This window comes from Eucyclogobius newberryi, unplaced genomic scaffold, assembly GCF_026437365.1.
Source record: "Eucyclogobius newberryi isolate DKJ021-1_F unplaced genomic scaffold, fEucNew1.0.hap1 SCAF_3, whole genome shotgun sequence".
NCBI classification, from domain to species: Eukaryota; Metazoa; Chordata; class Actinopteri; order Gobiiformes; family Gobiidae; genus Eucyclogobius; species Eucyclogobius newberryi.
The window spans coordinates 34,061,747-34,088,261 of NW_027315945.1; the positions used below are offsets into that span (position 1 = coordinate 34,061,747).

At 43.0% G+C, this 26,515-nt stretch overlaps 2 protein-coding genes across 2 annotated transcripts; one reads left to right on the forward strand and one right to left on the reverse strand.

Moving 5' to 3' along the window:
* Nucleotides 1-688: 688 nt before the first annotated feature.
* rabac1 (Rab acceptor 1 (prenylated)) lies at nucleotides 689-8,425 on the reverse strand. The gene is made up of 6 exons (XM_072461296.1): nucleotides 8,378-8,425; nucleotides 7,259-7,390; nucleotides 5,885-6,097; nucleotides 4,750-4,847; nucleotides 4,556-4,657; nucleotides 689-2,342 (listed from the first exon to the last, which is right to left on the reverse strand). The coding sequence occupies exons 2-6, from the start codon at nucleotides 7,378-7,380 to the stop codon at nucleotides 2,254-2,256; spliced, it is 624 nt and encodes a 207-aa protein (XP_072317397.1). The 5' UTR covers nucleotides 7,381-7,390; nucleotides 8,378-8,425; the 3' UTR covers nucleotides 689-2,253.
* Nucleotides 8,426-10,218: 1,793 nt separating this feature from the next.
* On the forward strand, nucleotides 10,219-21,663 carry dedd1 (death effector domain-containing 1). The gene is made up of 5 exons (XM_072460165.1): nucleotides 10,219-10,362; nucleotides 11,495-12,003; nucleotides 12,805-12,933; nucleotides 13,528-13,674; nucleotides 20,027-21,663. Exons 2-5 carry the CDS (start codon nucleotides 11,529-11,531, stop codon nucleotides 20,431-20,433), a joined length of 1,158 nt encoding a protein of 385 aa, XP_072316266.1. The 5' UTR covers nucleotides 10,219-10,362; nucleotides 11,495-11,528; the 3' UTR covers nucleotides 20,434-21,663.
* The last annotated feature ends 4,852 nt before the right edge of the window (nucleotides 21,664-26,515 follow it).

Consider the following 26,515-nt stretch of genomic DNA (forward strand, 5'->3'; position numbering starts at 1 on the left):
TGCCATAGGCCCACATGACACAGGCCTACATGACATAGGCCTACATGCCATAGGCCTACATGCCATAGGCCTACATGACACAGGCCTACATGACACAGCCCTACATGACACAGGCCTACCATGATTGTAGAGCTTTTTCATAATATCTATAAAATGTTTAAACTTTCAGCCAGTTTAATAATTGTCATATTATTGTTATATTATATGTATTATTATATCATGTTATTTTTATTGTTTTAAAAATATTGATGTTTGCCACAGCTTGTTTTATATTTACTGTATTTGCTTCTTAGGCTGCTGCACGTGTGACAAATATAAACGAGAAGGAACATGAAACATGAGTTTAATATGTTTTTTCACACAGATTAAAACAGATGCACACGCTTTAAAACACCGGCCAAACTGTCAGAATAAAAACCCTACGAAGACTAAACACAAACAAGGCTGAACTAGGACAAAAATATAAATTAAAAATGTACATTGTAAGAAAAAAATCTTAATTTTGATTATTATTCTGACATGGTTTCTTGAAATATAAAAAAACAGAACAAAATGAACAAGACACAGAACAGTTGGTCAGGAATATGAGTTTATTGCACTTCAAAATGTTACAACCCATAAACAACATGATATAAAAGCAATTTGTCACTATTTGACCTTGTTTCATATGAAAATGTGCATTTAATAAAATAAACATTAAACAATTGCCCTGATAATGTGACCTGGTATAAATATAGCTGTTTTTTATTATAATTATAATTTTTTTGGCAATTAATTACTAATAGCACATGGTCCATTGTAAATTATCAATTAATAGTTACAATATTTTTTTGCAAAGGTTTTTACAAGTAAGAAAACAAGCACGTGTTTAATTAAAGGCAGATACTATGGCAACCGCGTAGCAACTTTAATCTTTAATATAACAACATGAATTCAGTTGAAAAAGTAATAGTTTCAGACGCAGAAAAGGTTGAAAATGCTGTTTGTTTTTGTGTTTTTACAGCGGCGTCGACACGAGAAGCATCACGTTTAGCTCCTCCCACAGCTCTATTAAAATCATTAACAAAATATCAACATGAATTAACAGAAGCAGAACAGAGGCACATGTTTCTGAATTCTGTGCACATTTTTATCCATTTCCCCTTAAATTAAGCTTCATTTCAAGAGCGATTTCTAACTGCAGTAACTTTAAGATATGTCATTATTGAGGCAGAAAAAGAGTGTCATTTTGGTTCTTGAATGAACTTAAGTCAATAACAGCTTTGAACGATAGAAATGCTTCAAAAATTGTTGGGGCTGAAGAAAAAATAAATTAAAAAAATCGTCATATTCAATTTTTTTTTTACATTTGCAATTTATATTTTAACGGCCAAATTCTGAATATCATGTTTTTTAAAAGTATCATGAGAGCCAGACCATATCATGTCCATAAACGTGTCAGAATGTGTCTTTAAAGGTGTTAGTTCAGGTTTAATCATCAGACGAACATGAAATGTCTGTCAAATGTGCAGGAAAATCGCCTTTGTTACCCTTTTTTGAGGCTTTACTGAGGGTTCTATTTTCATTCCTAAGCAGCTCAGAACACGTTTGAAGAGTTCTAATCTACATGATTACTGGAGATCGGGACGTCTGGAGTCTTCAGTTAATTGAAAACCGTGACAATATCATCGCAGAAAATCACAATTGTTACAATTTTAGAGGAAAATCCAATAATTTCAATTCAATCTATTCTTCTTTACATTGAAATCTCATCTCTTTATGTCACTTTCACTCTGCTTCATCATTCAGAGAGTTAGATTTGGTAAAGAATTGGTGATGAACTGATTAAAAGTATAACGTATAATAAAGTCAAACACGCCAAAAACAGCCAGATTCCCAAAAATATTTACATTTAGTTGTATATTTTGAACTAAGAATGGGTCATTTTGCTTCTAAAACTCTCACAATTATATATTTTTTGGGTTTCTGTAACCTGAACAATCACCTGAACAATCACGCGCGTCTCATGATTATAACCTGATCGTCTTGACGCTAAAACGCGACATTGTGACGTGGCCGTTTGCAAAGGAAAACGGCGTGGGAGAGATCCCCGCGCCGGTCCGGTTGTTGCGCAAACAGAACACGGAGAAAAATAAGAAATATCAAGTTTGTATCCCACCTCCCGCGCGTCCGGCCCCCGCGGTCTTTATGATTGCGGCGTGCGTTTTGGAGCCCGATCGCTGACCGTCCCCCGCCGGGGCCCGAGTCGGCCCTTTACACCGGCTCCATGAGGAGTTCGTCCAGGTCCGAGCCCTCGACCTCGCGGAACGCAGCGTGAGAGCCAATCACGAACAGCGTCGCTCCTGCAAAGACACGAGGGAGAGGAAGAGCGTTTAAGATGGTTCCTCTCACAAAGACACGCTTCATTTACCGTTACACTCCAGCGGTTCTGAGGCTTCCGGTGGTTCGCGGTGTCGTTTAGCGCCGTACGGAGCTCGACGCCTTCGCTCGTTAAAACCTCGGATCATTTCCCCAAAAACCCAGAATCAAACTGAACAGTTTGGAGAAGAAACAAGTGTCTGTACTCTGTTTATGCTGCTTTATTCTGAATACAAGTGTCTGTACTCTGTTTATGCTGGTTTATTCTGAATACAAGTGTCTGTGCTCTGTTTATTCTGAATACAAGTGTCTGTACTCTGTTTATTCTGGTTTATTCTGAATACAAGTGTCTGTACTCTGTTTATGCTGCTTTATTCTGAATACAAGTGTCTGTACTCTGTTTATGCTGCTTTATTCTGAATACAAGTGTCTGTGCTCTGTTTATGCTGGTTTATTCTGAATACAAGTGTCTGTGCTCTGTTTATTCTGAATACAAGTGTCTGTACTCTGTTTATTCTGGTTTATTCTGAATACAAGTGTCTGTACTCTGTTTATGCTGGTTTATTCTGAATACAAGTGTCTGTACTCTGTTTATGCTGGTTTATTCTGAATACAAGTGTCTGTGCTCTGTTTATGCTGGTTTATTCTGAATACAAGTGTCTGTACTCTGTTTATTCTGAATACAAGTGTCTGTACTCTGTTTATGCTGGTTTATTCTGAATACAAGTGTCTGTACTCTGTTTATGCTGGTTTATTCTGAATACAAGTGTCTGTACTCTGTTTATTCTGGTTTATTCTGAATACAAGTGTCTGTGCTCTGTTTATGCTGGTTTATTCTGAATACAAGTGTCTGTACTCTGTTTATGCTGCTTTATTCTGAATACAAGTGTCTGTGCTCTGTTTATGCTGCTTTATTCTGAATACAAGTGTCTGTACTCTGTTTATGCTGCTTTATTCTGAATACAAGTGTCTGTACTCTGTTTATTCTGAATACAAGTGTCTGTGCTCTGTTTATGCTGCTTTATTCTGAATACAAGTGTCTGTACTCTGTTTATTCTGGTTTATTTATTATGATAAATGGACCGAGGCCAGTTTAATGAGATTTAGGGACTTTTAATGAAGTAAAATGTAATATGTTCTTATTATTTTGTTTTTTTAGGCTTGTTTTTCAATCGGTTGTTATGGAGATGTTGGTGATGTCGTCATTTTAAGAGGTTTTTAAATTGGTGTGTAATATCAACATAAAATCCAATACATCAAGATTTTCTCATTAGATTGTGTCGCCAAGTCCGTTTTGGAGTTCCATATTTCCACTATTAGTCATAAATAAATAAATAAATGAATAGAAAAAGCATTTATTTTTGATGCTACACACTCCTCACTGTTACCAGCAGGGGGCGCAAAGCCGTTATTAGGGTTGGTGATCAATGTAGGTGTTAAATTAAACATGAACATAAAGAAAAGTTTAGCTCAATTATGATATTTCTTCTTTTTATAATTCGGATTCAACACAGCGACCAGGCTTTTAGACAGAGGCCCGTCTTCCCGTATTTTGTACGAGGTATTTTAAAATGTGGACGGGCATTTTATTAATACATCTTAGAAAAAAAGGGAATATTATCATTAAATCAGGCCAAGAGGCGTTTGACGATAGTCCGCCATTACTGTTTACTGTTTACAAGTGAAAATGCGCATGCTGCGCGCTGATTAGTCGACGAAATTTGTGTCCTTGGCTCCGATTGGCTGTCGAGCCGTGGTCCGGAAAATGCCGAAGCTACTCGTTTTTTCGCCAAGTCGGCCCCCGTGTTTTCAAATCCTATCTAAAAACCTGACAGAGACACAACGTAAATAAGCGCGTTTACTTACCATTAGTATTAGTATTATTTAGTCTTATGCGAGCTATTTTTTTTTAACTTTACTTTATTATTATTATTTTTTAATTATTATTTTTATTATTATTATTTTATTTTTTATTTTATTTATTTATTTATCCTCCATTCCCTAATAAAACTTCCTATAAATTATCTGTTCTTTCCTCTGTATCTACTGCGATGCAACACCAAAATTTCCCCATGTGTGGACAATAAAGGATTATCTTATCTTAATAGTGTAATTTTGCAAATGCGACGAACAATGACATGAGCACGTTGTCGTTGTCTTTCTGATCAAAACATGGATCAAATGTTGGCATATTTACCCAGAATCCAGAAGACGGCGGCTCCGGCTCCTGCCAGCCAGAAGACGGGCAGCGCCACCGCCCCTGCCAGGCTCATCTGGTGCGGGACGGCCAGCTCTTTACCTGGACGAGGCGAGAAAAGACGCTCGTTACGACCGCGAAACGCTCGACATGGTCATCACAGAACGTTCTTCCCCTTCGCCCTGGTTTCTTACCCATGACCACCAGCTTCTTCTCCAGAGACTTGAGGTGGATGATGTAGAAGGCTCCGGCGAACACGGCCAAAGCGATCAGCAGCATCGGAGAACTAATACTGCGAAGACACCAGATCGTCATGGAAACGCTCAAAACCATATTCACCTTCGTCTCCTACAATAATATGTCTCTAGAAACTGTTTACCAATTAGGACCTAAATGTCTCTACAAACTGTAGCTCGTGTTTAGTTCGTGTTCAGCTCGTGTTCAGCTCGTGTTTAGTTCGTGTTCAGCTCGTGTTCAGCTCGTGTTTAGTTGGTGTTTAGCTCGTGTTTAGCGCGTGTTTAGCGCGTGTTTAGCGCGTGTTTAGCGCGTGTTTAGTGCGTGTTTAGCGCGTGTTTAGCGCGTGTTTAGTGCGTGTTTAGTGCGTGTTTAGTGCGTGTTTAGTTGGTGTTTAGTTGGTGTTTAGTTGGTGTTTAGTTGGTGTTTAGTTGGCGTTTAGCACGTGTTTAGTTTGTGTTTAGCGCGTGTTTAGTGCGTGTTTAGCTCGTGTTTAGTTGGTGTTTAGCTCGTGTTCAGCTCGTGTTTAGTTTGTGTTTAGCGCGTGTTTAGTGCGTGTTTAGCTCGTGTTTAGTTGGTGTTTAGCTCGTGTTCAGCTCGTGTTTAGTTTGTGTTTAGCGCGTGTTTAGTGCGTGTTTAGCTCGTGTTTAGTTCGTGTTCAGCTCGTGTTCAGCTCGTGTTTAGTTGGTGTTTAGCTCGTGTTTAGCGCGTGTTTAGCGCGTGTTTAGCGCGTGTTTAGCGCGTGTTTAGTGCGTGTTTAGCGCGTGTTTAGCGCGTGTTTAGTGCGTGTTTAGTGCGTGTTTAGTTGGTGTTTAGTTGGTGTTTAGTTGGTGTTTAGTTGGTGTTTAGTTGGCGTTTAGCACGTGTTTAGTTTGTGTTTAGCGCGTGTTTAGTGCGTGTTTAGCTCGTGTTTAGTTGGTGTTTAGCTCGTGTTTAGTGCGTGTTTAGCTCGTGTTTAGTGCGTGTTTAGTGCGTGTTTAGCTGGTGTTTAGCGCGTGTTTAGCTCGTGTTTAGCTCGTGTTTAGTTGGTGTTTAGCGTGTGTTTAGTTCGTGTTTAGCTCGTGTTTAGTTGGTGTTTAGCGCGTTTGCTCTTACATGCAGTAGAGAATGAGTCCCATGAAGATAAAGGTGTAGTTGCTGTTGTAGACGCCCACGTTCTTCACCACCCTCTGGCACAGCTCGCCGAAGTTCCTTGGCTTGGAAAACTTGCGCTGGTCGACGAAGCTGGCCCAGGGTCGGATGGACACGCGCCGCTTGTCCAGCCACTCTTTGGCCGCGGCGGGGGAGAAGCCTTTGGGCATCCACAGCCTAGCGAACGAGGCAAGACAGTGACAAGTTACAACTAGGGCGACAGTCAGATGATCGGAAATGTGCAAAAATGATCCGAAAAATTCGAAATGTCTCTAAAATGTGCAGAAATATATCACTTTATTAAAAAACATTTTCAACTCTTTTTGAAGCATTTTTCAAACAATAAATTACACACTTGATATTGAAATTGTGCATATCTTCAAAACATCACAATATGCTCTAAATATTGATGCATCGCTTGTTTCTAGTTACGACGCACACGAACAACAATAAAATGACAGGAAGACTACGAATAACAAGTAGAATTTAATGGGCAAGTCTCTATTAGTTTCAGATGTTTAACGATTGCCAGTGGGAATTGTCTACTTTGGATGAACATACTTTGAGTTAAAATTGGTCATGTACGTATCAAAATGTGGGACAATTATTTTTCACTTAAACACTTATTTTCTACTTTTACTCTTTATGTTATCACTGGTCCTGCTCATTCTTTGGGTTTTTGGAGTGTTTTTTGTGATATTATTCTTGGTATTATGTTTATTGTTATTGTTCTATGTTCTAAAAAATATATAATAATAATAAAATAAATGATAAAAAAGAGAGAACATTATTTTTATCCATTGATTTGCACTAAATAAAAATTAGAAATGTCAAATTAATTTAAATAATGTATGGTAAACTGTATTCTAATCATCATCAGTCACATTTACATTAAACATTTATGTGACTGAGAAAAACACAGAAAAGCTTGTTCATTTGTCGTTTTCTTTGTTTGTTTTTTTTCATTACACTACCAAAATGGAGTTTTTGTTTATAAGAGTTCTTCTATTAAGAGTGTATTTAAAAGTTATCTGTCCTTTTCCTCTGTATCCACCTGCGTTGCAACAATGACATTTCCCCATGTGTGGACAATAAAGGAATATCTTATCTTATCTTAAAATGATGATTACTCCTCAAACTTCCACCAGCTTCTTTTGTCTACAATACAGTCTCATTCCTTTTACGTAGTGTATAGTTTCTTTATACTGACATGTCGCTCAAACTACAGTTACGATCAGTGTGCAACAGTGTTATTGTCAATCCCTGCGAATATTTGCTTTTTGCCTGACGCAGGACAAACAGTGATGTCATTCCCGTGTATAGTGTTGCTAAGCGTACTTGGCCATGATCCCGGAGCCTCCCGTGCCGGTGGGAAAGGCGTCTTGAGCGCTGAACAGATCTCCTGCTTTGCTGTCCATGTCCACGGCGCAGTTCTCCCCTTTAGGAGCTCCAGAGGTCATTTAGACGGACCTGCAACGACACGTGAGGGTGAAAACGGTCAGAACAACAGACAGACATGTTAAGAGCCGCCTAATAATGACAAAACATGTTAATGGACACTGGGGCAGACAGTCTTCTCAATAATTGTTTAAGACGTGTCTGTTGTGTGGAAATGTTGGGCAAAAGGTAAGCCATCTGCAATTTCAGAACAAATAATATAATATCAAACTTTTCTGACTATAAATCGCACCGGAGTATAAGTCACACCAGCCAAAAAAATGCATAATAGAGAAAAAACATACATAAGTTGCACTGGAGTATGAAATGCAGTTGCAAGTGTGAAAATAACAAATAATATCACATATAAGTCGCTCCGGAGTATAAGTATATACATTTAAATATAAGTCACACCCCGGCCAAAACTATGAAAAAAGGTGGGACTTAAAAGTCCAGAAAATATGGTAATTCCAGAAGAAAGATGCCATGAACTGCCCTCACTATGATTTGTTAACAAGTAAATCCCTTTGTAACTGTAAAAGTTTGCGCTCAATCAAATACACTTAAATATCAGAGGACATACAGAAAATATACACACTTTGACTCATGAATAGTTTTACTTTGAAATCTGATCCTGAAACTTTAACTCACCGCATATTAACTTTAAGTCTGGTTTCAGGATTTGTTTAGCTGGATTTCCTTCCCTTTTTAACGTTGATTCATCACGTTTAAATGAACCAAATTTGTTGCTTAAGAGAAGATCTTGTAACGTAAACGTACCTAAAGTTGTAACAGTGGAAATAGTTCGTCACCAGAAGAAGGAGAGGAGGAAAAAGAAGAGGGCTGGGTCGCTCCACGTCGACACTGAAACTAAACACTGGCTTAAACTATTCCGTCGCGCTCACCATCTGTTTAAACGTTTATGTTTGTTATGCAGCGTGATAATGTAAGAAAGCCGGTTATAAAATGTGTGTTTGAATAAGTCATATGTGTGTTCAAGTAAAGCTTTTGAAAACTTACTCGCTGAAGATGTTCGTTGTGTTGTTCTTTGCTGAGGCGGATGTGACGCAGACTGAACATCCGGTTCATTTTCCGGCTTGTTTTGGGAAACTACGCCCCCTGTCGTCGGTCTCCTTTAAAACGACATGTTTTGTGGTAGAATGTGTCTGTGTATTTAAAGGTGGGATGGACGATTTTTTTCAGCAAATTTTGTATCATATTTCCTCGTGGCGTGGATAAATCATTTTTCCTGCCACGTATCAATCATAAAACGCACCTATTGCTCACCTGCAGCCGCGTCAGGCTCGTCCCCACGTTTCCGCTTGCCTAAGCGCATGGATCTATCATAATATAGTTCCCTCAGTGTACGGGGCAAAATGAAGACGGAGAAAGACAGTTCGAGCTGACGCAGAAGTGGACAGAAATCTACGGGAGACGAGAGATGCGATGTGATCCATTGCGCTAATAAACCAACGCACGTGTGTGTTGTATCAGTCCGCACGGGGAAGTGCGCATGCGCACTTTCGCCTGCGTTCTCAAATCGCCGAAAAATCGTCCATACCGCCTTTAATTTATAGTATTTATATAACCTCAACAACTACATAAACACGTACATCATGACAGCTGTACATTATTCTGTACATTAGTGTACATTATTGTAGTTTAATGTCTAAGATGATAAACAAACTGTCTAAATTAAACCCAAACCCTGGTCATTACAATAAATCAAATATTACAATAAAATAACATTTTAAACATATTTCAATTAAACCAACGTTTTGAGCGGCAAAATGTTGAAATATTTTATTCAAAGGAACTGGTCTCTCTGGGGCTGACTGGTTTGGCACTGGTCTACTACTACTTGTACTGGTCTTGTACTGGTCTTGTACTGGTGTTGCACTGCTCTAATACTGGTCTTGCACTGCTCTGATGCTGGTCTTGCACTGCTCTAATACTGGTCTTGCACTGCTCTGATGCTGGTCTTGCACTGGTCTTGTACTGGTCTTGTACTGGTCTTGTACTGGTCTTGCACTGCTCTAATACTGGTCTTGCACTGCTCTGATGCTGGTCTTGCACTGGTCTTGTACTGCTCTTGCACTGCTCTGATGCTGGTCTTGCACTGCTCTGATGCTGGTCTTGCACTGCTCTGATGCTGGTCTTGCACTGCTCTGATGCTGGTCTTGTACTGGTCTTGTACTGGTCTTGCACTGCTCTGATGCTGGTCTTGCACTGCTCTAATACTGGTCTTGCACTGCTCTGATGCTGGTCTTGCACTGCTCTGATGCTGGTCTTGCACTGCTCTGATGCTGGTCTTGCACTGCTCTGATGCTGGTCTTGCACTGCTCTGATGCTGGTCTTGCACTGGTCTTGCACTGGTCTTGTCCTGGTCTGTTTGGCCGCAGAGATCTTCGCACATGCGCAGTACGTGATCTCACACGCAACGCTCTGATTGGTCCACACCTATCAGCTTTTGCTGTCTCTGCGTATTTTGCTAAAACTCTTCTCAGGAAACAAAGGTCGGTATTAAACTGCTCCACATTTCATCCATTTAGCGTTTAATCTGATGCTTTTAGTGCGCGGATGCAGCTGTCACGGACATAAACACAACCATTTCCGGGCGCGAGTCCGTCCAGCTCGCGACCACAGTTACATACGACGCGACCTGTCAACAACAATCCCGGTTTTGGCGTTACTTGGTGACCAAATGTAGCTCGGTAACGTTTGACAAGTCGAATCCGTCCATTTATAACGCGTAAGTGTCGATTTGGCGTCGCTAATTTCGCGTAAACTCGTGTCTAAACGAGCCTTTAACCGACTGTCTCTCGTTCCCTGATGTGTTGTGTTTTTCCCCCAGTGTAACGTGAGGCGTTACGTAACTCCACTCCACGGGCCTGGCTGGTACAAACGTATGATTACCTCCTCCACAAACAGCTGCCTCTCTCCGCGGACACGACACACTTTGACGCGCGGACACCGGGACACGACCGCGGCGAGGAGAAGAAGAGGTACGACGCATCTGCGGAGCTTTAGCACGGTTAGCATTAGCACCGAGGCACGTTCTGGTACATTCTGTCAAAACGAAGCATTTGGAGGATTTTTGTGATCTCTGTGTGCTAATTGTGCTCACATGCTTTTAATTAAGACATTTTTTGTCAAAGAGGGTTACAGGGTGCTGCTTACTGTAAGATACAAGCTTTTAAAAAAATATAATTTCTAATATTTCTTTAAAGAATTATGATATCACTAGTTATTTTATTTTATTTATAGTTATTTGATTCTGTTTTTTGTTTTTTTTAAACTTAATTTATTGTTGTTTTAGTGTTATTTTTATTATTTTTTAGTAAATTGTGGTAATTTTTGTAATTTTATTTTTGCTTCCATTTTAGCTTATTAACTTAACTATATATTTTACTGTTTATATTTTACATTTGGAGGCTTCTTGTGATCTCTGTGTGCTAAATGTGCTCACATACTTTTAATCAAGACATTTTTGTCAAAGAGGGTTTGGGTGCTGCTTACTGTAAGATACAACATTTTTTAATATTTTTCTAAATCATTATTATTAATATTCATTTTTTTAAATTTAGTTATTTTATTTATTTTTTACTTATGTTATTACTAGTTATTTGATTTTATTTATAGTTATTTTATTCTATTTAAAAAAAAAACTATTTTATTAGTGTTATTTTATTCATTTGTAGTAATTTAATTTATTTTTGCTTCCATTTTAGCTTATTAGCTTATAACTATATATTTTACTGTTTATATTTTACATTTGAAGGCTTCTTGTGATCTCTGTGTGCTCATTGTGCTCACATACATTTAATTACCACATGTTTGTCAAAGAGTTTTACTGAATTTATTTTTAGAAATTTTATTTTATTTATTTTATTTTTTAGTTATCCTTTTTATTAATTAATTTATTTTATTGCTTCCATTTCCGCTTAGTAACTTAACTATATATTTTACTGTTTGTTTATATTTATTATATTTTACGGTTTATATATCGGGGAGAGCCACTCAATACCTTTGGGAAATCCTGCATTTTCTTATTTATAACAGACCTGAACACGAGGATAACTGTGTGGAAGTATAATAATGGTACTTACAGTAAATGTGGCTGTGTTTTCCCTACAGATTTAGGTGTTTGTGAAGAAGCCCGTCCCTGATCATGGCAGTAGCACATCATCTGAGCTCTCCATTCAGGGACCTTCATTGCTGGGAGGATAACGAGTGCCTCAGCTACTACGGCCTGCTGTCCCTTCACGAGATGTTCGAGATAGTCGGCTCTCAGTTGACCGAGCGCGACATTGAGGTGCTTTCTTTCCTTTTAAATGAAACCTATACGCTGCCACACCCTCTCGATCCTGCAGGCTGGACAGTGCAGCCCAGCGCGGACGACCCCGGCGACCTCGGTGTGCCCCCGTGTCCTCAGCTTCTCAGCTTGTGGCGACGGCTCAACGCCAGCACGTCCCCGCAGCCGCTATTTGCCTCTCGCGCGCCCAAGAGTGGCCTCGAGTTGTTGTTGGAGCTGGAGAAAAGGGGGTACATCAGCGAGGGCAACATGGAGCCACTGCTGCAGCTGCTCCGAGTCCTGACCCGCCACGACCTGCTGCCCTTTGTGTCTCACAAGAGGAGGAGGACAGGTGAGGCGGGACATGCGATTAAGCAGGATATAATGTCATTTCCTCAGCAAAAAACCCGACCGACTCGCTTCTCCAGATGATGCTTAGTTCCTCCTATGAATGAATGAATGAATGAATGAATGAATATATATTATATTATATTATATTATATTATATTATATTATATATATATATATATATATATATATATATATATATATATATATATATATCTCGTATCTAACATATCACTAAAGCAGGTTCCTATGTGTGTGATTCTGATATCTATACATGGGGAAAAGACAGATACTCAATACTTTCTCTGATACCATAATTATATTAAAAAGTAGACATACCTGTATTTTCCGGAGTATAAGTCGCACCAGCCAAAAAATTTATAATAGAGAAGAATAAAACATGGCGCACTGGAGTATGAAATGCGTTTTAAGTGTGAAAATAACAAAGAATATCACATATAAGTCGCTCCGGAGTATAAGTATAAATATAAGTATAAGTCGCACCGTGGCCAAAACTATGAAAAAAGGTGCGACTCATAGTCCGGAAAATACGGTATTCACACAATAGAATCTAGTTTTCAACAGTTTTTGTAAAAGGAAATGGTGTACTTTTTAATAATAATGTACTTTTTTGTAAATATACTAGTTTTATTCTCAATTTGTATCCGGGTTTAAGTGTTTTCTGGCATTGCTCCCCCTCGTTTTCACAGTAGATACTCAATTTCTTAAACAAATTGCTTGTATTATTGCATCATCTGAACTGCAGGCTGAGGTGAGGATGTTTTATATTCTCTTGTGTTTGAAGTTTCTCCAGAGAGAATCCGATCGTGGCGTGGAGCAGAGCACAGGGAGCTGATGTGCTCCTCGGGACTGTCTCAAACCTGCAGAGCCACGGAAATGCCCTTTTCTGTCTTCGCCCAACAGGGGAGATCAGGTACTCGCCCCGGAGCGTGCTCACTTCTGCAAAAGCTCCAGTACTTGTATCTCTTCTATACTTTGCTGTGTATTTCGTGAGGTAAAATAGACTGAATGGATGGCACATATGTATTTTGTTGGATGTAAACTATATATAAAAGTCTGTGTGACACTAATGCAGAATGAGACCCAAGGGTGCATTTTACCGATGTTACGGGGAAAGCTTGGCCTGCTAACCGATATTAGGCCGATATTTTCTGTATGTTGTTTGGTTATTTTAAACACTTGTAGTTGTTTTCTTTGCTTTAAACTAATAACCTTTTATTCTAAAAAAGAACAGTTTAGAACCAGTTAGAACACATAATACCCTTCTTTGGGGGGAAAAAAACAAAGTGCTATCAGTTACTGTTACTTTACTGTTCTGTTAGAGCCACTGTACCTCTTAATAAGGCTTGTGATATTTCAATATCACGTTGTAGTGTGGCAGTAGTTTCTCTGTCATGGTTCCACCTAAGAGTGGGCGGGGTTAGCGGGGTTAAAGGGTCAAACTCAAACATGTTCTTCTGGGTCCACATCAGGCCCAGGGTCTCACTGTGTCCTTCTGCTCCGTCAGGTTTGTACTCTCCTGTGCCTGTCGAACCTGCCAGGAAACGACGGAGGAAGAGGGGGAACGGCTGGTCCCGCAAGCCAAGGAGAACCAACAAACAGAGCCAGCCTCCTCCCCCACCGGCCACGCCCACCCCACCCACCGTCTCCTGTGGTAAGTACTAAACCCTTTACATTTGACTTCAAACTTATTTCTTTAGTCTTTATTTTTTACTGCATGTAGTCATTTTACACAATTACTACAATTCTGTTTTCATTTTCTCATATATTTCCATCACATTTATGAAATGATCTGATATTTATGACCTTTCATAGTTGTGTTGTGCTGTTGTGTTGTGAAGGAGGACACGTTCTTCATGTGCATGTTAAGAGCATGTTTAGGGCATGTTCTGACTCATCATGTCATTACACAGATATGTTAAACACAGTCTTCTACCTTGAACATATTTGCATATTCAAGCCGCCTGTCAAATGTTTGTACAGACAAAAACATTCTTCTGGCTTTTAACTTGGGGCTGGGTACCTCCTTTAAAAACCTTTTCCCTGCATCAGGGAACTAACTATAACAATCTAGAATGACTAAGATTGTTTATCAAAATAGTCAAAACTGGACTTTTTGAGCTTTTAACCACATTAACTCAGTTTAGAAAGTCCTTTCACTTTTGATCCTCAGTCACTTGATCACTTGGTTTAAAATTTCTCAGATTTGTGATCACAAACGTGGAGCTCCAAGATCTTCTGCTTTGTTTTAAACAACCTGCAGTGCATTCAAATAGGTCTTGGTTACCTTACCCAGCCTTATCCAGCCTTACCCAGCCTTACCCAGCCTTACCCAGCCTTACCCAGCCTTACCCAGCCTTACCCAGCCTTACCACCCAGCCTTACCACCCAGCCTTACCACCCAGCCTTACCACCCAGACTTACCCAGCCCTACCCCCCAGCCTTACCACCCAGCCTTACCACCCAGCCTTACCACCCAGCCTTACCACCCAGCCTTACCACCCAGCCTTACCACCCAGCCTTACCACCCAGCCTTACCACCCAGCCTTACCACCCAGCCTTACCCCCCAGCCTTACCCCCCAGCCTTACCCCCCAGCCTTACCACCCAGCCTTACCACCCAGCCTTACCACCCAGCCTTACCACCCAGCCTTACCACCCAGCCTTACCACCCAGCCTTACCACCCAGCCTTACCACCCAGCCTTACCACCCAGCCTTACCACCCAGCCTTACCACCCAGCCTTACCACCCAGACTTACCCAGACTTACACGATGCCTTTGGAAATGTGAGGCTGCGTGAGAACCTTCGCTGCCACTAAACTCAAGCTCTTTACTGCACTACTTTTTTCACACTGATGCAGAAAAGTCAGTGAACCAGCCTCTCATTCTCACTGATGCAAAAGCAAAAACACTAACAGTGTTTCAGACAGCGACCCATCAGTACAACACACAGCTTGCTCACTTGGATTCTAGCTCTCAGTGGTTCAGCTCGAATTGATGGGAGATTCTGTCGCCATATCTGTTCCATCATCCTTCTCATCTTCACCTCTTACAGCCACTACTTTTAGCTGCTGGGGATGTAACAAAACCGAGTATCATATTATACACACGGACGAGCCTCATGCGCCGTCACTACTGCATATTTCGCATCATTACAGCGCCGATGTCGACTCGCTAGCCGCGCACCGTAAAAAAGACCGTGCATTTCCGTCCAGACCTTTTGTTACATCCCTAACCGCTAGACGCCGTAACGTAAGCCAACCTCCAAGCTCCGTGTATATAACTGGAACAAAATCATACGCAAGGAGTCGCTCTGTACACTCACTGCCCTCCTGTTTTCTCATTCGCATTGACGACGACACGCACGAGCCGAATAAGCGCTCGGTCCAGTTTGTGAAGCCGTAGCCTCAGCCGCCCATTGTGCGACCGGTGCTTATCCGCCCGCGGTGTCGAAATAAGGAGACGGACGATCTTTTTTTTTTTTTTTTGTAGCTGTTGAGATGAAATGTGCCTGTCCTCGTGCCGCTGTCTTGACCCCACGTCTGATCCCCCTCTTCAGGTTGACCCCCCCACAGTGACTCAGTGATCGAATAATCGGAGACAGACAGACAGAGGGGAGTGACTGAAGGAACAGTTCAAAACACTTCTGTCTGTGCGTTCACACTGGGGTTTGCGGGCCGCTCGTTCACGCACGCGCTCGCTCACCACTTTGGGCCGCGCCGAAGGTAAACGGGCCCCCCCTCCTCGTGTCAGCGGGGAGGGCGGGGCCGCCACTGTGCTCTTCCTCACACTTGCTCATGACTTGTACCTTTTTATTTTTGTAGCGCCATTTTCCCTCCGCTCTTAAACACCCATTTCTCGTGATTAATTTGGCGGATACCAATTTAAAGCTAATCCACTCTGTCGCTAACCTGGAGCGCTCGCATTCGAACCATTTTAGTCACACGTACGTCTCCAGGTTCGTGTCCGTCCAACATGGTCCAAAAGTCCTGCTAAACCAGACCCTCACACACAAGCCTCCCATGAACTTACACAGGCCATTCAATGTGATGTTTGCTGATGTCTGAAGGCTCATTTATGCTCCCACTTCGTACGTTCCAAGCTGCTCCATCCGCCAAAGTCTGTGTTCTGTAAAACGACCACCAGCGGGCGCTCAAAGTCACTTCTTCTTCTCCTAGGTCGACATGTGTTTCCTCACTGTCCTCCCCCTCCCCCCCAGCGGTCTGTACATGCACCAGCTCTGGGGGCAAAGAGCTAACGAAAGGCCCCCCCCCACATATCTACGTGTGTCCACATGCGTTTCGAACACAGAGCATAAATGAGCTTGAATCTTTTAAGTAGACGTTTGTTCATGTGAAATGCCAGAAGAAGAATGTTACTAAACCTCTGCTTCCTCCATGTGTGTGACCGCCGGCAACCGAAAGAGACTCACGACTTGCTGTTGGGATAAAAACCGAACCCTATGAGAAGTAACGGAGCTCATAACGTTCATTCAGACTGAGGAGAGTTTGTGCTGTGCCCAAATGGCGCTTTTCAGAGTTACAGACGTCACGATTTAGCGTCGGCGTAAATCCGAGCCACAGACCGAGCACGTCGACGTCGTGTCCTCACTGGGAATTGACCTGGAGGTTTTTTGTGTCTCTTCATTGGTTCACGTCGCTATGTCCTCTGTATATTTAACCTTTCCATAAGGCCGCTCTGCTTCAGCACATCCTGATCCACAAGGAGCCGTGTTCTGATATCGTCAGCGCTCAAATTGCCCAAAAGGAGCCGTATGCCGGTGCTTTACGGTAAAGCCCGTAGGACCCTTTTAAAGACACTTTCACGTAGTCTATGGCCGGTTGTCGTCCTGGGTCCAGCACTGCTCCTCCGGTGTGGAAAGGGGCTTTAGGTCGAACTCTTTAGGCTTTCCTCTGCTCCTAGTGTAGTGTTTACCGTAGTTTCTGGACTATAAGTCGCACCTTTTTACATACCTTTGGCCAGAACAACTTGTGATATTATTCGTTATTTTCCATTGACCTCAAGAGGGCGCTCTAGGCTCTAAGCGACGCAGAAGAAGAATCTGCTCTTCCTCTGGAGTTTGTGGAGTTGTTTAGAAGTGACACAGAGGAAGAAGAATTCAGTGGATTTAGTGATTTGGGGTAAAACTGATGCTTTGGTAAACTTGTTAGCATGTTCTTTATGCTATAGTTATCTGAAGAACTGTTAATATGTTACGTTAACATACCAGACACTTACCACAGTTCTGTTTGTGCCTCATGTAGCTGAAGGTGTTAGCGTTAGCATACGTACACCTATTCACCATGTTAATCTGTTATTATTTTAAACTGCATTTCAAGATGAAATTCTTGGTCTTGGATTTTTATCAAATACATTTCCCCCAAAGTGCGACTTATACTCCAGTGCGACTTATACTCCAGTGCGACTTATACTCCAGTGCAACTTATACTCCAGTGCGACTTATACTCCGGAAAATACGGAAATACATTGGCACCGTGACGTCCCAAAGCCGTTTTGAGCTACTCTGAAAAGCGCTATCGTATGAAGTCGTCCAATGTCCAACCCTCTTGTGCTTTTTTTTTCTCTCTTGTCTCCCTTCTCTATTCGCAGTAAAAGACCGACACCGTTTGCTCACACGCCGAGAACGCGAACTCTAGGCGCTCGAACCACGCGAAAGGGTTCAAGCGTCCGAGCGAATGTTGTCTGAGGCGAGAGCGAGGGCTAAACTCCCGAACTCTTCACTCACTCAGTCGTTGAGCAGAAAAGGATCGATAAAGAGTCGAAGCTCTCCATGACAAGTGACTCCTCATAAATGGGTACTTAAAGTTTTTTTTTTTTTTTTTTTCCTTTCCTGTGAGTTGGAGGAAGCCAAACGGAGCAGGCGTTTTAGAAGAGAAAATGAAAGCCGTGCTTCCTAATGTCCTGTCTAAGTGGATGTCTCTGTGTCTGATGAAGCGTGAAGTGCTCTGTAACCCTAACAAAATGACTATCGCTGTGTTCCAGTGGTTTTAAATGGCCCTCTCCTCTGTGCCACTATCTCGAGCTCCATCGCGTGCACTACCAAATGGGATGGATCCATAAGTACAGCAATTACATAAAGGCCAGGTATTTATGTAGCTCTAGGCCTCCGTGTAATGAGCCGCAAGGTTATACTGCCAGAGACCGCCGTTATTTATACAATACCGCTGACATGCTACTGCTAAATACAGAGTTACGGTTGCCAGAGCGACAGATTGTTTGGCCTTAACGCGGCAAAACTGTCTCAGGTTTTTTTAAACTCCAGTTTGTAACCGAATCTGATTTGTTTTGAATGTGGAAATAGTGAAGATGACTTTGTCCCCTTCACTCTTCAGCCTCATGCTGTCACTCCTCCAAGTGCATTCTGGGAATACCATGTTACGCTGGGGACACAGAATTATGATATCTCTCCCACGACGTTTGGGGAGGCATAACGCATGTACATGGACCTCACGAGTCTCAACATGTCAATATTTAAAGCGTCCAATCAGCATTCGACACAGAAGCCTGGCTCATTTTGGATTGAACACTCTGATATGCCGTAGTCTGTCTTCTTTCATATGTTCTTTTAATTGTTGCATCTTACAATCCTCTGTCCCCGGCCGACCTGCCTCTACTGTCATTTAGTGTTTCATCCCCACATGATGTGAAAGTGTCAGTGACTCGTATCATTGGTGGATGTAGATGACCAGACGATGGTCTGACCTGTTCCTGTAAACACAAGGACATCTGAAGAGTCATTGGGTTTTACAAACTGGAGCTTCAAAAACCTTTACTCTTAAAGCCACAGTATGTAACATGTTTGTTGACAAAAATAGAATGAAATAAAAGTTTTTTTATGTTCAAATCATGAACAACTTGAAAAACTTTTTCTTTATTGTAAGCGGGCTTGCATCTCCACAAACCTGACTCGTACTTGGCCTGGAGGAGGCTCCTCCTGCTCGTTTCCATGGAAATGTTTCTTATATATTATAATCATAAGGCATAACAGTTGGATATTTCCATGAATACAGTACTTTGTATTTCCATGGACTCGTGCAGGGGAAAAGTACATACTGTTGCTTTAAAATTCAAATAATCTTGGCCGTACCGAATAACCCGCTTGATTTAAATCTATATAAAGTCTATAGTTTGGCACTGCAGGACTCATGATCACATGCATTATTCTGTTCTAACGGAGCTTGTTCCAGCCACTGAAGCTGTCACTGTTTCCATGTTTCAGATTCACAGCTAAATGTGAGATTAGCTTTAGCCCTTTGAGGAAATGAGTTTGTAAGAACGTGATGTGCCTGATTGTGATGGTAACCATGTGACCCGGAGGGCTGCGGGGCAGGTCTTTGTTGCAGCAGTCGGCAGTGGCTGGTTTCCTCTCTCGGAGCGCCCGAATATTGAGGAGGATGTCAGCGGTGCTTGTGCTCAGGACAGTATGTATCCTCTGATCTTTCTCGCTGTGCTGTTGCATGACCACCAAACCCGACACTGCGGGACTCCAGCAGCTCCCTGCCTCTGTCCAGTCTAATCCCACACATAAGGACGCACCTCAGAGCCTAACGGTCACCAGTGTCCGGCCCGTTGATAAGCCCATGCTACATGCGTCTAACAGGGTGAACGCTGAACGTTTTCATGTGAGGATCTGTAAAGTATGAACCTCCAGCTGTGAGAAGATCGCTTTGTGCTCCAAAAAACGTTCTGAAAAAAAAAAAAAAGCTCCAAACGTTCCACTTCTTACCTGCTGAATATTTGCGTTCACACCTTGCCCCGTCCCAGAATATGTAAAGACATCCTCGGCAAGTGTTCCTTAAAAATCCCTGATGCTCTTAAGCTTTCGTTCTGTTTCTCTGCTGCTTTGACCTTCGTTTGTGCAGAAGGTCATAACCTTTTGCTTTGTTTCTTGGCTCTTCTCTCCTTTTTGTCTCCTCCTCCTCTCTCCTCCCTTTGCTCTCTCGCTCCCGTCTCTCCTCCTCCTGCCTCCCTCCCTCCTTTCCCAGACGTCCGGCTGCGCGTGCGGGCCGAGTACCTGGAGCACGAGTCGGCTCTGCGCAACGGCGTCTCCTCGGACAAGCGGCAGCCCCTGGAGCGCCAGTTCGAGCTGTTCAGCCGGGCCAGCTCGGTGCTGAGGGCCCGGAACCTGGGCTCCATCGTCTGCGACATCAAGTTCACGGAGCTGGACAACCTGCAGGCTTTCTGGGCGGACTACCTGAGCGGGGCGCTGCTGGAGGCGCTCAAGGGCGTGTTCATCACCGACTCCCTGAGGAGCGCGGCGGGCAGCGAGGCCGTGCGGCTGCTCATCAGCGTGGACCAGGACGACTACGAGGAGGGACGCCGCCTGCTCCGAGCGGGTAAAGCGCCGCACTCGGGTCAAGCCGCGTGCCCTCACTCCCGCTGGACCGTGTAGAGTCGGGACGCTCGCAGGCTGAAGGGTCAGCGACGGGGGAAAGACTGCTGCGGTCTTTGTTTTACACGTTCTTTCAGTCTGCGGAGTCACCACTAGATGGCAGCACTTCCCATCTCATTTTGTTAAACGGGGCCTTTCAGTCAGAGCATTTCAGATGATCTGGAACAGCCATAAGTAACTGCAGCACTTCTCTAAATGTTTAAATGCACTGGTGCTTTTTTTGTACAAAGTCACGTTGAAGGGTCAATGTTTTATGACAAAAAATATTTATTATATTATTATTTTCCATTTGGTTAGTGGATATTTGAATAACAAGGCTGACTGTTTAAGAAAATATGAATAGCAATTTCAGTTTGGTTTGTAATAAATAACATATTAAGTTTTTGTAATACATATAATAACCTTATTATCATTTTTGTAATAAATAACACAACCTTATAATTTTTTGTGATGAATAACACAACCGCATTTTAAGTTATTGTCAAGTGCCAGTTTTAAATCAACTTTCTGCAACAAAAAATCATCTGCCAAAGAGAGGAAAAAAAAGTTGAGACGTTTCGGAAATCTGATTTTGCCCAGCGACAAATGGGCTTTTCCCGCTCCTGGTCCAACTTTCAAGTGTAACTGTGGATCACAAACATTATGGGCCCGAGCTCTGCCGCGTGATAACATGAGTGCTGATTGCCCCGGTCAGTGGATACAGCAGTGGCCAGCAGATGACAGCCGTGATTAGGGCCAGGCATCACTGGACCGTGGAAGATTCATCATCACAGCCTTGTCAACAGCGGATAACGCGGCGGCGGCTCGAGTCCGGGCTCCCAGCAAGGGGGCCCCGGCCAGCGCTCGTCTCGGCGAGTAAAGCGCGGGACGGCGGCGGTCAATAGAAGTGATGTCGGGGAGATCAAAATCAAAAGTGCACATCCCGGCTCCACTCAGGCCTGCGATGTAGCCGGGCGGAGTGGCTCCACTCGCCCTGCTGGAACTAATGCCTGGACTTGACTGGAGGAGGAGGATCGATAAGGCCCAGTGCAAAGCCCCCTCACACGGGCACGACTTAAGCGGCTCTGCCTCGGCCCCGGAGCCCGACGGACCCCTGAACCCCGCCCTCTGCTCTCATGTTATGCTTTTGTCTCTGTCATTAATGTATGTTTGGGGCTTAATGTTGGAGAGGACGAGGCGTCAGGGCGACGTTTTTGTTCAAAGAAATATTTGTTTCTTTTGTGTAAATATTAAATATTGCTGTGGGAAAATCCATGATTGTTTTGCATTTTGTGTATATTTTTTATTGATGTTAAACTGATCCTCACTTTACACTAAAGCTGCACTTTCTACAACTGCAAATAAACCTGGACTAGACCTGGATTGAGCCCATTTTAGTCCTGTCCTGGTTTTGTTTTGGTCTAGTCCAGGTCAACTCTGGTTGTGTGTGAGTGAACACGCCTTAGAGCAGGACTAGAGCAGGACTAGAGCAGGGCTAGAGCAGGACTAGAGCAGGACTAGAGCAGGGCTAGAGCAGGGCTAGAGCAGGACTAGAGCAGGGCTAGAGCAGGACTAGAGCAGGACTAGAGCAGGGCTAGAGCAGGGCTAGAGCAGGACTAGAGCAGGGCTAGAGCAGGACTAGAGCAGGACTAGAGCAGGGCTAGAGCAGGGCTAGAGCAGGACTAGAGCAGGACTAGAGCAGGGCTAGAGCAGGGCTAGAGCAGGACTAGAGCAGGACTAGAGCAGGGCTAGAGCAGGGCTAGAGCAGGACTAGAGCAGGACTAGAGCAGGGCTAGAGCAGGACTAGAGCAGGACTAGAGCAGGGCTAGAGCAGGGCTAGAGCAGGGCTAGAGCAGGACTAGAGCAGGGCTAGAGCAGGGCTAGAGCAGGACTAGAGCAGGGCTAGAGCAGGGCTAGAGCAGGGCTAGAGCAGGGCTAGAGCAGGACTAGAGCAGGACTAGAGCAGGGCTAGAGCAGGGCTAGAGCAGGGCTAGAGCAGGACTAGAGCAGGACTAGAGAAGGGCTAGAGCAGGGCTAGAGCAGGACTAGAGCAGGGCTAGAGCAGGGCTAGAGCAGGACTAGACTCCAAACTTTCTGTTATTGAAACGTCACACACATTGGTATTATAAACGTATAATTATAATCTAAATCCTTAGTTGGACCAGTCACTCATTAAACCCGACTGCTGTAGTTTGTGTGACGACATTTAAAAGGTCTGTACTTGTCCCAGTGTCTTGAGTCCTGCACATCTGCACGTCTGAGCAGAGATGATCTTCACTTCCACTGCTCTGATGTAACACTCTGACACGAGACAACTGTCCTTGAGTTTCTTTAGGATGAGAGCTCACAGGAGCGGCTCCAGTGTCACAGGAGCGGCTCCTGTGACACTGGAGCGGCTCCAGTGTCACACGAGCGGCTCCAGTGTCACAGGAACAGCTTTGGACAGAGATGTTCTCTCACACCTATGCCAGGGTCTGGTGCCACCCTCTAGTGCCACCCTCTGGTGCCACCCTCTATTGCCACCCTCTGGTGCCACCCTCTGGTGCCCATTTAACACATGATCATATTTTCATAGACTCTTAGTCTATGATGTAAGAACTGTAGACTCAGGGTGTTTTTAAGAAAAAGCTCACATTTATATAGTGCTTTTCTACACACTAGTGTACACAGACACTGAGGCAACATAAGTGTCTTGCACAAAGACACAACTGCACTATTCAGCTCTACCATGATGTCGGGAGCGGGATTCGAACCACTGATCTTCAGATCAGTTTATGTCCTTGGGACCAAAACAACTTTAAATGAAACAGGCGAGCTGCTCCCGGCGGCGGCGAGCTGCTCCCGGCGGCGGCGAGCTGCTCCCGGCGGCGGCGAGCTGCTCCCGGCGGCGGCGAGCTGCTCCCGGCGGAGCGGCGAGCTGCTCCCGGCGGCGGCGAGCTGCTCCCGGCGGCGGCGAGCTGCTTGCTCTGTATAAATATGAGGAGCAGAAGGCTTCAGGAGTGGCCTCTGCTCCTAAACGCTCTGAAGAGATCCATTGTGGAGCAGCTCCTTAATCGTTTCTGGTGGAGCTGTAAGATGGCGGCACGATGAAACCACAGAATCATTTATCCTGGACGCTTCCTCGAGCCCCGCAGCCCGCTCGCCCGCTCGCCCTCTCGCCCGCTCGTACGCAGATTACACCCTCAGCACCATTAAGCGTACGAGATGACACCCTGATTAATTATGCACAAGAGGTGAGGCTCTGATCTTTGAAAGCTCTTTGACTCTAGGCCTCTCCGGACGCTGGAGCCTCTGATGTAGATGATCGCAGTCTTTAAGCGCATCAATAAATAACAAGATACTTTGAAGCGTCGCCTCGTTTAACTCCAGCTCCAAAAGCCAATTATGCAAACGGACTTCAGGATGCGCTACTGCTCAGGATGATCCGCAGCGTGGCGTTTAACGTGACGACCGCTGAAGGGAAAAGCAGGAAGCGGGTCAGATCTGTGGAGCGGCGTCACAGAAACAACACATGTTTTCAAGATATTTTTTAGCGATAAAAATGTGTGATGGACGATTAACCTGTGGAAGGTTCTAGTCCCCTCCCCCAGAGCAGTTACATAGTGCACCTTTAAACATAAATAACATAGATTATGTCTATAATATATGTCGCTGTTGAAGATAAACTGTAAGAGCAATAGACTTAAAGGCGGTATGGACGATTTTTCGGCGATTTGAGAACGCAGGCGGAAGTGCACATGCGCACTCCCCCGTGCGGACTGATACAACACACACGTGCGTTTGTTTATTAGCGCAACGGATCACATCGCATCTCTCGTCTCCCGTAGATTTCTGTCCACTTCTGCGTCAGCTCGAACTGTCTTTCTCTGTCTTCATTTTGCCCCGTACACTGTGGGAACTATATTATGATAGATCCATGCGCTTAGGCACGCGGAAACGTGGGGACGAGCCTGACGCGGCTGCAGGTGAGCGGTAGGTGCGTTTTATGATTGATACGTGGCAGGACAAATGATTTATCCACGTCACGAGGAAATATGATAAAAAAAAATGCTGAAAAAAATCGTCCACACCACCTTTAAGTTATTTAGTTATGTTTAATTCATGGTTTAAAAGCCTCTGTAGCAATAATTGTGATGAAAACGTGATTTAATTTAATGTGATTAAAAGCAAAGCCCTAGATTTTTTTTTTTTTTTTGCCAAAATGATGTATCAATAAATTGTCATGGCAACTGCTGTTGTGATTATGAACATTACAAAAATAAATGTATTTGAATTAAACCATTTTCGGTCCATTCGGTTATTATTAAAGCTAAATTAGATAAGTAAATATAGCCTTTGTTTGTGGATTGCTGTCAGCAGCTTCACTCTATCGATAATAGATGTCGTTCATAAAGTGGAACAGTGGTTTAACAAAGAAACTCATAAAGTGGAATAGTGGTTTAACAAAGAAACTCAAAGTGGAATAGTGGTTTAACAAAGAAACACATATGCGTTTATGCAAATGCTTCATCCTGGTTTTATTCTGATTAGTTGAGCGTTCCAGTTGCCGTGCGTTTGCTGTGTAAGTTCTAGTAAAGACAGTAGTTTCCCTCTCCCGCAGTCCGAGGCGGAGGATTAACCCTGGGGGGTAAAGCCTCATAGGGCAGATCCAGCCTGTCCAGAGAAGACCTTGTTTGATGGGCAGCCACAGCGCCCCGGGCCAGCCGAAGGGACGAGTGAGGTTTGTGAGAAGCTTGTTCACGCCACACCTAGCCTCAAAGCAGGGCCAAGCTGCGCTGCCGACAGGGCCAAGCTGCGCTGCCGACAGGGCCAAGTCACAGACGTGCTGCGACTGACCGAACCGGACTGAGCTGCGATTGACCGAACCAGACTGCAATACTCATAAACATTACTGTCATATTCATGTGCAATACTGTCATATTCATGTGCAATACTGTCATATTCATGTGCAATACCATCATATTCATGTGCAATACTCATAAACAATAATGTCATATTCATGTGCAATACTGTCATATTCATGTGCAATACTCAACAATAATGTCATATTCATGTGCAATACTGTCATATTCATGTGCAATACTCATACGCAATAATGTCATATTCATGTGCAATACTGTCATATTCATGTGCAATACTCATACGCAATAATGTCATATTCATGTGCAATACTGTCATATTCATGTGCAATACTCATACGCAATAATGTCATATTCATGTGCAATACTGTCATATTCATGTGCAATACTCATACGCAATAATGTCATATTCATGTGCAATACTGTCATATTCATGTGCAATACTCATACGCAATAATGTCATATTCATGTGCAATACTCTCATATTCATGTGCAATACTCATACGCAATAATGTCATTCATGTGCAATGCTGTCATATTCAGGTGCAATACTCATACGCAATAATGTCATATTCATGTGCAAGAATGGCATATTCATGTGCAATGTCATATTCATGTGCAATACTGTCATAATCATGTGCTATACTGTCATATTCATGTGCAATACTTTCATATTCATGTGCAATAATGTCATATTCATGTGCAATACTGTCATATTCATGTGCAATACTCATACGCAATAATGTCATTCATTTGCAATACTCATACGCAATACTGTCATATTCAGGTGCAATACTCATACGCAATAATGTCACATTCATGTGCAATACTGTCATATTCATGTGCAATACTCATACGCAAAAATGTCATATTCATGTGCAATACTCATACGCAATAATGTCATATTCATGTGCAATACTGTCATATTCATGTGCAATACTGTCATATTCATGTGCAATACTCATACGCAATAATGTCATATTCATGTGCAATACTGTCATATTCATGTGCAATACTCATACGCAATAATGTCATATTCATGTGCAATACTGTCATATTCATGTGCAATACTCATACGCAATAATGTCATATTCATGTACAATACTGTCATATTCATGTGCAATACTCATACGCAATAATGTCATATTCATGTGCAATACTCTCATATTCATGTGCAATACTCATACGCAATAATGTCATTCATGTGCAATGCTGTCATATTCAGGTGCAATACTCATACGCAA

What these genes read in the sequence shown, in the direction of transcription:
- rabac1 (XM_072461296.1), bottom strand. Translation starts at nt 7,380, where the DNA reads ATGACCTCTGGAGCTCCTAAAGGGGAGAACTGCGCCGTGGACATGGAC. An exon ending in GGCTCCGGGATCATGGCCAA is followed by an intron (nt 6,098 to 7,258) that starts GTACGCTTAGCA and finishes CTCGTTCGCTAG; the next exon opens with GCTGTGGATGCCCAAAGGCT. An exon ending in GGACTCATTCTCTACTGCAT is followed by an intron (nt 4,848 to 5,884) that starts GTAAGAGCAAAC and finishes GTGTCTTCGCAG; the next exon opens with TATTAGTTCTCCGATGCTGC.
- dedd1 (XM_072460165.1), top strand. Translation starts at nt 11,529, where the DNA reads ATGGCAGTAGCACATCATCTGAGCTCTCCATTCAGGGACCTTCATTGC. An exon ending in TCACAAGAGGAGGAGGACAG is followed by an intron (nt 12,004 to 12,804) that starts GTGAGGCGGGAC and finishes TTGTGTTTGAAG; the next exon opens with TTTCTCCAGAGAGAATCCGA. An exon ending in CCCACCCACCGTCTCCTGTG is followed by an intron (nt 13,675 to 20,026) that starts GTAAGTACTAAA and finishes CTCCTTTCCCAG; the next exon opens with ACGTCCGGCTGCGCGTGCGG.